Here is a 12,856-nt window from a genome sequence, read left to right on the forward strand (position 1 = left end):
GCTGATTGGAGTTGGACCCCGGCTTGTTAGTTGGCTTGAAGGTGTGGATTAAGCCTGTCGTCCTGCTGGGCGCTCTCTGTTCCTGTATGTCCACACTCAGGTGGAACAGAGCTCCGAATTAATTTCCCATGAAACCCCAAGGAGGCAATGGAGGCCAGGCTGAAAAAAAAAATACTCTTCTCAAAAAGGCTCCCCTTAAATATGGCCTGTAAGACATCCGAGAAACCAAAGTCAATGTTTAATTCTTTTTGGTGTCAAAATCTAAATAAACAATGTGCATTTGCCTCAGTGGTTATCCATGGAAACAGCCTGTATTCCACAAAAGTTCCACAAGCTGCGCCTGTCTTTTGTTATAAGATATAACGTGTTGGAACGGTTGTGACCACAGTTGTCTTCTGTAGTTTTAAACAAGTGTTTTGGTCGCACCAAAGCCTTGTCTCTGCGTATAGGGGAGTGTTGACCAGATATGTGGCTGTGGCATCCCTCTCATGAAAGGCTCCCATGTCGACGAGTCCCAGCACCACTGTGGTTTAGTCTGACACTGTAATGAATAGCGACTGCACAAGAGGCCGTAAGCTTGTCAAGGTGATGGCACAACAAAGCTGATCTCTGACTCTGGAAGGCCAAAGCGTCAGAAAGCACAAGTGAAATATAATAAATTAGCCCGGGTCATCCAAGGGCAGCAGAGTCCCAGTAATTAATGTATGTAATTACCAGGCTGTTCCAAGGGCGCAGCATTTAAATCTAATTAAATTAAACTGTGTCCTATTGTTGGCCCCAATGGGACTGTCCTCTCAGGTCACACTGTGTGATTTGCTTGATAGGTGTGTAGTTTGGACGTGTTGTTTCTGTGTGACTTTCTGTGGACTCGACGGTTTAGTGTTTGTCAGCAGTATGCAAACATCGCACATCTGACAGCTGGTTCACACTACAGTAGTTTGTTAAGAGTTTTGCTGTTTCTACTGCAGAGACCTGTCGGTCTCTGCAGGTCCGTTGCTCCGGTGTCATGGCCAAAGGTGCCTGCTCCATCCTAAAACAAACACCCAAATAGGAAGAAAGACTCTGCATGTTTATTTTGAAGTCATAACCTCATTAAAAGCTTGCAGCAGTAGTAGCATAAGTTTGCAGAGCGGCTTGCTTGTTGGAATTGTAAAGGGTGCGAACTGCAAAGACATCCAAAGGCCTTTCCCCCTCCGAAGTGATATTTAATTTATGACCGCCCTATTGATCTTGGAAATGGGACCGCGGCTTCGCTACTCTTTGATGTAGTAAGCGCTTTGTGCGTGCTGCACATACTGTAGTATACTGATGTTGAACAACCAAGACAGCCTCTGCTCAACCTCATTACCCTCTTACCTGGAGGTCCCCCCCCCCCCCCAACATGACACACTTCTGCAGTGAAACATGCAGCTGCCTCGGAGGGAGCGTCCGTGCGCTCTGGATCACAAAATGAACACGGCTTGTTCACGTGTGGCTTCTGTATGCCGTACCATCAGCTGTGTGATGTATGGCTACTTGAGAGAGCTGTTTGAGCGTGATTATTTATTGTCTCTCTACTGTCATGATGATAAATGGTATTTTGACAGTGTCTCTAATGTCTTTCCCCTCCACACAATAACTAGAAGCTATTGGCTTAGTGTCTCACCCAGGTTCAAGCCCCTGTGTCTGTAAGCATCGATACCAGCTACAATATTATTATTATTATATTATGATTTACATCTCTGTATTTTAAATAAACAATGAAAGCCTTGAGGTGTCCTGGTGCCTCTGCAGGCTGAGAAACGTACAACGTGCCCACAATGTCCTTACGTTGGATCAGCCTTGCAGAATTTGATGCTTGTTGTTCCGTCTCACTCTTTCCCATCATTTTTTCTTTCCACTGTACACCAACAAAGCAAAAAAAAAAGCCAGAAAAACAATCTTTGAAGAAAGAATGAAGAAGGCTTAAATAATGGATAAACTGTCAATTTAGCAGTCCAAGGGCAGGTCTGAGGCAGAGGGACGGGGTTGTTGTCATGCTGCTGTGGGTGATGTCTCTGTCTTCGGTAATTTGGTCACAGTGTCCTGTTGATCTTTATCCACCATGACTTTGTTGGCATTTTCTGGGAATCAGCTGGGAGATTTGATGGCAACTTTGTGGCCTAATTAGGCCAGTCTCACCAATTTATGCTCTGTCTCTCTCCGTCTCTGTCTGTCTTTCTCTCTCTCTCTCTCTCTCTCTCTCTCTCTCTCTCTCTCTCTCTCTCTCTCTCTCTCTCTCTCTCTCTCTCTCTCTCTCTCTCTCTCTCTCTCTCTCTCTCTCTATATATATATATATGTCACTCACTCTCAGCAGTCTCTTTTTCCTGCCACTATAAATCCCCACTCGGCCTGAGACGGTAATCCATATATCTAGATTATGTTAGTTTATAGCTTTCTGTATGGAATCGCTCAATCGTTTCGCCTCGTTGTGTTCAAGCGACGTTACTTCTGTAGCGTGGCATTCATCATAATTCTCTTGACAGTTGAAACAGGAATGCATTAATATTTCAGAGATTAAAAGCTTTGTATCTTCCCTCCTAACCTCCTGGCTGGTATTTTATGCTCTGTGTTGGGTGGAGGCCTAAACACACAGTACAAAATAGCCATTCCATGTTTCTGAATGATAGTTTTCAGTATTAGAAATCTTGATGAGTCGGTCAGATTTTTTTGGTCTGCTGGTCTGTCTGATTGTATGTTAGGGCCAGTGAATGAAAACAGTCAGAATACTTAAAATGTTCAGCTAACAAGCATTGATGGTAAAAGATTTCAGATGAAAAAGAATATTGACGCTGTCGGGTGGAAACCTTGCATCTACAATGTCAACTTTTCAGGAACAAAGACAAACAGCCTTGTTTTTAGCTTGGTGACGATGCATTTTTGACATTATGCACTGGGGTTTGAAAGGGTTTTATAAGTCCAAGAGCATGTAGAATTTTCTCAATCCTTCAATTGAAGTGAAAACATTGAAGTTAAGAGGTTTTCACACGATACACGAACAGCGATTTTCTCTTTACTTCAGACTCTAGTTGAAATCGTGATGTCATAAAGCCAGGGTTTTTTTCTTCCACTTCACCTTCATCTTCATGCTTATTTTTCATTTTCACCATTTTGGAATGACTTAACCCTCACTGAGTTAATGTACACTCTCTTGTCTACATTTAACTCTTGTATGGTTGCGCTGCTTAATCCAAAGTATGGATCACCCACCGTCTGTACACACACACAACGCTGTGTGTGCTGCCTTGGCATTCCTACAGGCACAGTGTGTGTTTAATCTTTTCCCTGGCGCCACTTCCTAGCTGAGAGCATTCCTGGCACCCAGAGGCCCAGAGGGGGTCAAACACTGGGCTGAAAGGGGTGTCACACTCCAGAGCTGGCACCTTGTCTTGTAACCAACTAACTATCCCTCCTTTTCCTCCATTTGGCCCAAAACGGCCTGCTCAACCCTCCATTCCTAAGCGGAGGATCCATCCGTATAGAATGACCTCTTTGAAGGATAGTCTGTTTTCTTTGAGAGGAGATTCTCCTCGCGCACAGTTTCCCAGCGCTACGTCTGCGTCTGGAGCACTGCCCAAGCCCCGATCCAAGAATGTGAATTGGCAGAGGACATAATTAAGGCGATGTCTGTCCTTATACATGGTCTAACCTTTAAGAGCCTCTGTTCCATGTGAGCTGTTTTTCTGGCTACTGTTGCTGCAGAGTATCAGTAGTAATATGACTTGAATAAAGGAAGGGAAAAGAGTGGCTGGGCGTAAAAACAGTAGACTGTTGTCGCTTTGTTTCTGCCACTTTAGAAAGGATTCAGGTAGTATGTCATGCCTGAGGTCATTCTCATTTGGAGTGCAATAACAAAGCGCTCAACTGTACAGCAATTATCATTATAATAGACTCCCCTACAACTCAGCACTTGAAATGGTCTTCTGTCTAAAATCTAGTGTGATTATGAATAGAAATGTCAGATCTTAAATTAGACAAGGACAGATTTTAATTGCCTCTTGAGCTCATTTGGTTCCATGAATCCCTTTGCATTTTGTGTGTGTGTGTCTGTGTGTGTCTGTCTGCGTGTGTGTGTGTGTGTGTGTGTGTGTGTGTGTGTGTGTTTGGGTATAGTTTCTTGGAGGCTGAAGCTCTGTACCAATGTTAATGTAAAAAGGCACAAGAATTTCATAGAACATTTTTTTTCACTGTAAAAGGTTATTGTTTAAATCTATATGTTGACGACTTGGAGGAAATGAAACCAAAGTACTATTTTCCCACCCATTTTATGTCCTAACAATAAAATTAAATAATTTTAAATGCAGTATTTTTTAAGTCACATATAGAGTTGTAATATGTAACTTTCCTCTCTTGGGAAAGCATTTTAGAGCCTGGCCCATTCTGACTTTGCGATGGCTCCTTGATATATTCTGCCCTCTTATATGCGAGAGTGCTTTTCTGTGTACACAGGTGTGTGTGTGTATGTGGGTGTGTGTGTGTGTGTTTGCATTAAGGTGTGAATGAGAGAAGCGACACTCCTTGTGCATGTCCTTTGATTTTCCCCATTTCCTCTGCTAAGGCCCCATATTATCACGGTGCTGGAAGCGTTTGACTGAAAGCAGAAGGATTAAAGCCGTGTCAAACATGGTTCTCTGTCTCCCTTCCTCTCTGCTCTTCACCCCTCTACCCCCCCCACCCTGCCCCCCCACCCCACTCCACTCCTCCCCCTCCCGTTGGCACTTGGTGTTTAAACTCGCCCAGCGCCAAACAGGGATCCGGTAACTTTGGGCACTGCTGTTTGTTTGTGTGGGTTCTGCTCCGCCAGGCTCACAGGTTCTGTTCCCTGGCCCGCATCCAGACTCCCTGAACAAAGCGCCCTATTGATTATTTTGGGGGGAGAGGCTGAGGCTTGTTTTCATGACACGTTTGATTTGATTAAACGTATTTTGTGTTTGCCCTCGAGGCGGCAGAAGCCTATAGGCCAGGCAGTGAGATAGGCAGCAAATAGTTGCCTCTCTGTGACCTTAAACACCAAACTTTGGCTAATTATTTAACAGAAAACAAAAATGTTGGCATCTTTAGATTTTCAAGAATTAATGGCATGTTTGTGCTCAAACACGTCTCACACATAATCAAAAATTTTGTGGCTTTCAAACAGCGTGGCAAGCTGTGCCTTGAGTGAGTTCAGGTGTGCCTTGAAATTTTGTTTAAATGTTTAAGATGTTCAAACTTAAATGGATTATAATAAACTTTTTTCCCTACTAGTCCATGTAATGTAATTTCTGACCATCTTATATAATCATACAGTCCTTTGTGTAACATTTGCAAACAATTCATAACTTTGTGGGCCTTGGATTTTTCTTGTTGTGCTGATGTGGACGTTGCCACCAAAAGGGCTGAAAAGCAGCGCTGTAGACAGATGCACACAGCTGTGTGTTGTGCAGCTTTGGGACGGTTTCACCTCCTTGTCACTGGGCAGAGAGCTGATTGACCTGAGTGAAGTTGTACATCTGTTGCAAAGTTTCTGTCTCTGATGGATTTTGCATAAAAGTCTTTGCTAGAGTGACCCTGAAGCTGTAATTGACACAGATCAATAAGTTTTATGCTTGTTAGCTACATACAGAACTTCTTTTTCTGTTCTTTGTTATTTGTGATTCGACAGTCTTGGATTTCGTCTCTTTTCATTATAATTTTACTCTTCAGTGAGCAGTCCTCTGAAGGCTCTAGAGACTGGCAGTTGCTGATAAGCAATTTTCCCTTTTATTGCAAATGTGATTACAGTGGAGAATCAAGCAGAGAAAGTCGGCTTACCAAAGTCACAGCTCAATATGATAGAACTATTGCATAATCGTTGGCTGAGTTATGCTTCATCATGCAAGTCAATGTGAAGGAACGGAATCAAGATCATTCACATTTTTATTCGGCAGGGTTAATTTAGCCTGACGCATTACAAGACAGTTTCACAACACAGCAATGATGCAGTAGGTGCAGGACACAACCTAACGGGACCTCACACATTGTACAGTCAAGACTTATTGTATTATAGTAGACTCAAACACACCACAAGTATACATTCAAAGCCAAAGAATTGAATGTATAATGTATCTGGTATCAAATGTTTAATGTAGGATCTGGTGTCAAAACAACAGAATAAAAGACAAGGGATTTGCAGAGATGGGAAATGCCTTATTTATTGAGGAAACCATTGCATTTGAGATTTAAGGCTTTCAGTTTGGTATGTATAATGAAGTAGCATCATTGCTACTCTCTTCCGGATAAGGAAAGGCAAGAGTGAATTGTGAATAAAGGTGTGAAATTGCTGATTAGAAACTTGGAATGTATTGAAAGGAAACATACACTTGTTCTGTCTCAGTCTTGGCATACATCTGCTCTCTGTTTTGGGACATGAGAATAAACTAGAAAAACACCTCCTGAGGCAAGAATATGAGTAAAAAAAAGTGTTTGATGTTAAACAAAGTGTTGATTTAAACACATTCTGAGGTATTCTTTTTTTAAACATTCTTTTTAACTTAGTCATTCTCAACTGATTTTGCAATCACAGTAACAACCCAATGTTTTAAACAGATTCTTTAAAAGAAACCTAAGAAACATGTGGACCTAAGGCAAATAACTCTTGGGTATGGTCCTCCACCATGCATGTACCTGCATCTATCCTGCAATAGTGTTGCAGCTGCTGCTGTTGGTGTTGATACTGCGAAAGCCAGTGACCTTGGTGTTCATTGGACTCAAGTTTAAATGAAAGATAATGTCATCTTTTACAAAGATACTAAATGGCCATTTTGGAGGATAATAACGTCCCCTCAGTTCTTAAAATCTGTTTAGGTATGTGCACACATTAATTAAATAAGTTGCACAAGATTTTATTTTAAATGATCCAATGTTTGCATCCTTGTCCAAATGGACTCAAGGGCCGTTTTTGGGCCCCAGTCCACTGGTTGGGAACCTTGCTTTAATATTTCATTAATATGATGTTAACAGCCCATTTCTTGTCTTTTCAGATGGCATCCATTCGGTGTCAGCCCAGTGTCTCCTCCAAGTCACCATCATCACAGATGAAATGCTGTCCAACAGCATCACACTGCGGCTGGCCAACACCTCCCAGGAGCACTTCCTGTCCCTGCTGCTCGCCCAGTTCCTGGACGGCGTGGCCCGCGTCCTTTCTGCCACCCGCGAGGACGTGGTCGTCTTCAACATCCAAGACGACACGGACGTCAGCGCGCGCATCCTCAACGTCAGCCTGTCTGTGGCCGTGCCTGCGCCTGAGGAGGGCCACCGATCTGCAGGGCTGAGCCGTGCGGGCGACAGGGCCGGGAGAGGCGGGAGAGGCGTTGGAGGGGCGGAGTTTTTTGGCTCTGAGGAACTCCAGGAGAGGCTGTATTTGAACCGCAGCCTGCTGGCTCGGATCTCCTCCCAGCAAGTGCTGCCCTTTGACGACAACATCTGCCTGCGCGAGCCCTGTGAAAACTACATGAAGTGCGTGTCGGTGCTGAAGTTTGACAGCCTGGCGCCGTTTGTCGCATCCGACACCATCCTGTTCCGACCCATCCACCCGATCGCCGGGCTGCGCTGCCGCTGTCCCACTGGCTTCACAGGAGACTACTGTGAGACAGAGATTGACCTGTGCTACTCCAAACCCTGCGGAGCCCACGGGGTTTGCCGCAGCAGAGAGGGAGGCTACACCTGCGAGTGCTTTGACGACTACACTGGTGAGTCCTCAACCCACCTCAAACTTTATTACTGAAGAAGCAATAGCTTTTTTTATATTGTCAATCTAATCTTATGGCTTGTTTAACCAATTTTAGAGTCCATGAGATGCTATACTGAATGGCACACCTGTCTTCAAATGTGTTAAGCAACAATGGTTCTCCTTCAAACACAACCAGCAGTCACAGAAAATGAAAGGACAGAATTTGTGCCAAGCTGTCCAAGCCTAGCTGTCCAAATGTTGATTTCTTTCCCTTGTCTAAGATCCCATGGGATTTTATTATGTCTGCATCTGTTCCACTCACTCCCATCTTCAGCTCTTTATTGAACCTGGCCATTTGTAGACTGTCTAGCATCCCATACAGTTCTGTAGACAAAGGCAGCGTGATGAGTTATTGATCTGATAATCCCTGTTGTAGTGAGCCATAGCGGAGGTAAACGCGAACAAGTCTGTAACGGTATAGCTACACATCTCTGTGACTTCAGAGGTACAGATTGCCTTAATTGGAGCTGGCTGCAACATCAATTTAATCTATTGTTCAGTTAGTTTTCAAACAGTTTATTTACTGGCACAGGAGAAGTTAAAGTGGTTGGCTTGTATTAAAGATCTAATTTGCCCCAGCAAACAGGGATTTAAACATGGGATTTTTTAAAAACGTAAAATGTATCTTGAAACTATAAAAGGTCTGTTTATATTTGCATCGTCAGTAAACATTGGAATAATTCATTTTGCATCAGTTTTGGTGGGATCTGGAAGTTCCAAAAAGCTAATTTTATATTTGTATGTCCCGCCATTAAATACTCTATATGCCTACATACTTACCTATACCTACACTCCCCCAAAATTTAGTTTGGAGCGCTCAGCGTGGGCTGTGTTTAAAAACAAATACCCAAAGAGCAGGGCAGCAGGATGATATAACAAAGCTCTGTTTCCTCTCGTTGCCCATTGTGGAGGCTGAGCTCTTGCAGAGGGAGCATCACTTGGTGTTGAATGTGCTGCAATGGAGAAGGCAGTAGAGAAAACAATAGCAGTTTGGCTGTCCATAGGAGTAGTGCTGAGAGGAATAAAGGAAGGAAATTATTAATTATAGATGGCTACAGATGGAGAGTGTCTCCTGGCTGTAAAATGCCCCGTGGTAAAAAAATACCTTGGATAAAAACGCTCACAGAGCGCACAGCATATAGAAATCTCTCTCTCTCTATATATATATATATATGTATATATATATACATATATATATATGTGTGTGTGTGTATATATATATCTATATATATATATATATATATATATATATATATATATATATATATATATATATATATATCTAAAAACAGGATAGATGCAGCTGAAAAATGTTCTGAAGCTCCAGTTTTCAGTATTAATGAAGCACTTTGATGCAATTTATTACTGTCGGTGGCAGAATTGGTAATCAATTGCTGGTTTGCTTTTTTTTTTTTAACTGAAAGTGGATTAAAGCAGGAATTGTTATGCAGTCTTTGCTCCAAAAATTATGCACATCCTCAAAGGGTTAAAGACTGTCTGCTCTCACTCTTTTTATGGTTAAGGGAAGAAGGGAGAAGCTGAGGAAGAGTGTAAAAGGGGAAGGGAATTAAAATATGCTAATATGTATGAATATTAGGGTAGTTGCCCCCTCTCTTTGTTGAGAGGTTATGTGGGTCAAATCCTGACTTTTTAATTTTGCGTTTAGTCTTTTCCATGGCTGTTTTCCATGGGTTTATCACAGAAATAATGTATGTTGTTATTATATATCTATTATTTAGAATGATAGTTCAGTATCAACTAGTCATTTGGGGCAAAATCATTACTTTTAAAGCTCATGCACTGTGCAAGTATTCAGCAACCCTGCACTCCAAAACATCTTCTCTGATAGCAGAAGACATTTATCTCCGTCAAGCACTGATCTGTCTGTACTGGAGCGGTAGCCAGTGATCTGGTGAAGGGCCACTTCACTTCCCCCTTCGTCAAATGAGATGATCCATATTACCAGATGAATGATAACTTCAATTATCTCCAACATTGCCATTTGCTTCCAAATGAAATCATGCCAGTTTAGAAATTGCTAATTTTCACACAAATTTCCCCCAAGGTATGTCAAGACAATCATTGTGCTGTCTTTGAGGTCTCACTAAGGCTGCCACTTCCATTATGCCACGCCAATCTTAAAAGGTTTTTCTCCTATTTATGCCCGTGTTTATGAAGATTGAAATAGTGCCGGCCTCTGAGTGTGTGGGCTCAGTCACTCACAGTCAGGTGGAGTGGCACTCACATATTCTTATGCACCGCTGTGGGTGTCAGCGCTGAACTATAGGTGCTTTTGATGTGAATCGAGAGAGAGGGAGAAAGAGTGTGTGAGTGGGTGAAGTGGCCGTGTTTTCATTCTATTGGAAGCGGTCCCTGACACCGGGGCATCGACCACAGTTATCTCCATCACATTAGAACAGGGTGCAGACCCAGGTGTCGTTACGTCCAATCTGCTGGACTTGCCAAGTTACCAGAGAACGAGTACGGCTCCGTATGCTTTTGTAAGTCGATGATTTGGGACGTCTGAACCCTCCTGCCAGGCTCTGTCTTCTGTCTGATCAAACAAGGTCATTCAGGCAGCTTTAAAAGGGCCAGTTTTATGTGATGGATTTTCCTCTGTAATCTACAACTCCCACTGTTCTGCCTCAGTGAGTGTTGAATTCACCAATCTCCCCACTGCGCTGAGAGCCTCACTGTGTTGTGGCTCAATAGCTCGGTGTGCGTGTGTGTCTGTGTGTGTGTGTGTGTGTGTACGTACTAAATTGCTCACTCCATTTGATGTGGGTGGGTAGGTAAGTGCTGAATAGCTGTGATCGTGTGTGTGTAAGAAAGGATGGACAATCTGTGGAATGTCTCTGTTATGTGTTATGGTGTGTTATGGCGTGTGTGTGTGTGTGTGTGGTGTGGAACTGTTGGCCCGTAGGCATTGCCAGATGGTAGTAGGATAGAAAGCGAGAAAATATAACGGCCATCATCTTCGCTGTTCCTCAGAGGGAGTGAATGATGAAGCTTGGCTGAGTCAGTCTGTAGGTGCAGGACGGAGACTGGAACTCTACACTAATCTACTTTACTTCTCATATACGTTTCTTTCTAAATACACACCATGAGGAATACTCAAAGAAGACAGTCAGTATGGAAATGGGCTGACTGAAACTTATCCTGCATGTGTCCTTAATGATATTTCACCAGCTAAAAAGCCTCTGGTCAAAAAGTGAATTTCGGACACTGCCTCAAACCCTTCTTGTTGATTTCGGTCCACCCAAAAGCATTTGAGCCTGTTTTGTCTTCCAGATGACATGTGGTGTGATGAGAGGGTGGGATCGCAGATGTACCTATAGGGTTGTCACATGTCTCGTTATTCACCTTAAGAATCCTCTGTGGACTAGAACTGTCGCTGAAATCAGCTTTGCGTATCCTCACACTCAACTCCTTGTGGTAGGAGAGGCTGGTGGTGGAATAAGCCCGGTGTCAGCAGTAGTGAAAGTGGATCCCGGTCTCGACTTCCCTGAGCTCTGTGCCGCCGGCGTGTCCTCAGGGATCCACCCACTCCGTTTCACTTAGGAGGAGAGATGATGCACTTCTGTTACCTAGCAGCCCAGAAACACTTGTTCCAGGTTTAGGATCTCTAAGGGAACTTCCTCTGCAGGAGGAATGGGGAGTGTACAGTAACACTACAGTCATACACCTTTAGTCTATATTTACACAAGCCGTTTTCAGCATGCTCGTTCTCTGTGAATAACATATAGTCAGAAACAATATGCTTTTTCAGGTTTTATTATTGTCGTTTTTGATCACCTCAAACTCACCTCTTTAATAAGAATAAGAACCGATTCTTAAATGCGGTAAGGATTATTTCAGATGTGGATGTGAAGCTAATTAAGTTTGATTTTTTCTCTCGAGTCTTGCATCGATTACGTGTGTTGAAGTTGGAGGGTGTTCATTCAGAGAGCCACGTAATTATTAGTTCTCTTTCAGTGTGATGATCCTCCAGGATCTTATATATGGTAATTGGAGTGTTCCAAAGTGCTACCAATCCATTTTGGAGATAAATTATCACCTGGTTTGTATTTGATATTCCAGAAGAAAAGAATGATGAAGAAACTTTAGAAGGCCTGTGCTGCAGCATCTCCTCCTGTCTAAACAACAGTGTGATCTCTCGGAGCTACCTGTGTGTTTTGCTAGCCTTAATGATTCATGCTGGCAGTAAACAGAGAGTGTGGGCACTGGATGGACCTGGAGGGCCGTAAGTAGAGCAGAGGAAATGCTGCTTAAATAATTGATCAGGATGTTCTGTGGAATTGTGACCATGAGCTGACAAGCCCCTCCCTCCTCGCTGTGCCGCTCACCTAGCAACACAGAGCCGCTGTTTGAAGACCTGCACCTGTGGCGGGGGACAGGGGGGGGTCCCATATGAATCACTAACACAGAAAAACAGAGGCAATGTTTTCTCCCAGTGTACAGTCCAGACAATAAAGCTGTGCTCAGGTGTCAACAGTGAGGAGACCAGATGCTTAACGTCTTATTACTGCATTTGGTGATTTTTTTCAGACACTTGACTGTCATAGACAATACAGTTGAATGTGCAAGTTCCAAAGTAAAGCAGGTGTGAGAACTGAAATGCTTTATTTTAATGGTGTATTCCTATTTTAAAACCTTTTAGTTTTTTTATCTTTTGCAAATCTCATCGTTGATGCGGCCCGTCTAAAGACTCTGAGGTCGTAGCATCACAGTGTCTCTGTTCAGTGCAGTACAGTTTACTGAAGCACTGTTTGACTGCTTAAAGAAACACAAGTAGTTTATTGCCTACAGCAAGTTGCTGAATTAATAACAAGTCCGCTAGCAGCTAGCTCTGTAATAGAAAGGGTTTGTTTTTCAGCTGATTAGCAGTAGCTGCTTGTCTTCACACAGCATCAGTAAGAAAATGTCAACAAATTGTCCTGGGTTGCCAGGGTAGAGTGGATATTGGCTTCATTTTGTTGCTTTTGGAAGTGAGTGGAATGAAGTAATGGCACCGTGACACATTAGAGCTGTTAATCCCTGTCTTTTGAATTCACTTAATTTATCTCTTTGGTCTACATGTATCTCTGCAAA

General features: G+C 43.0%; 1 protein-coding gene across 1 annotated transcript in view; it reads left to right on the forward strand.

The window, feature by feature from the left end:
* The window catches only part of celsr2 (cadherin, EGF LAG seven-pass G-type receptor 2), a 58,216-nt gene that overhangs the window by 12,966 nt on the left and 32,394 nt on the right, over positions 1–12,856 (forward strand). Inside the window, exon 2 of the mRNA XM_071925949.2 lies at positions 7,017–7,724. Within this exon, the coding sequence (XP_071782050.2) occupies positions 7,017–7,724 (708 nt within the window). The remainder of the gene's footprint in view (positions 1–7,016; positions 7,725–12,856) is intronic.

This window comes from Centroberyx gerrardi, chromosome 5, assembly GCF_048128805.1.
Source record: "Centroberyx gerrardi isolate f3 chromosome 5, fCenGer3.hap1.cur.20231027, whole genome shotgun sequence".
NCBI classification, from domain to species: domain Eukaryota; kingdom Metazoa; phylum Chordata; class Actinopteri; order Beryciformes; family Berycidae; genus Centroberyx; species Centroberyx gerrardi.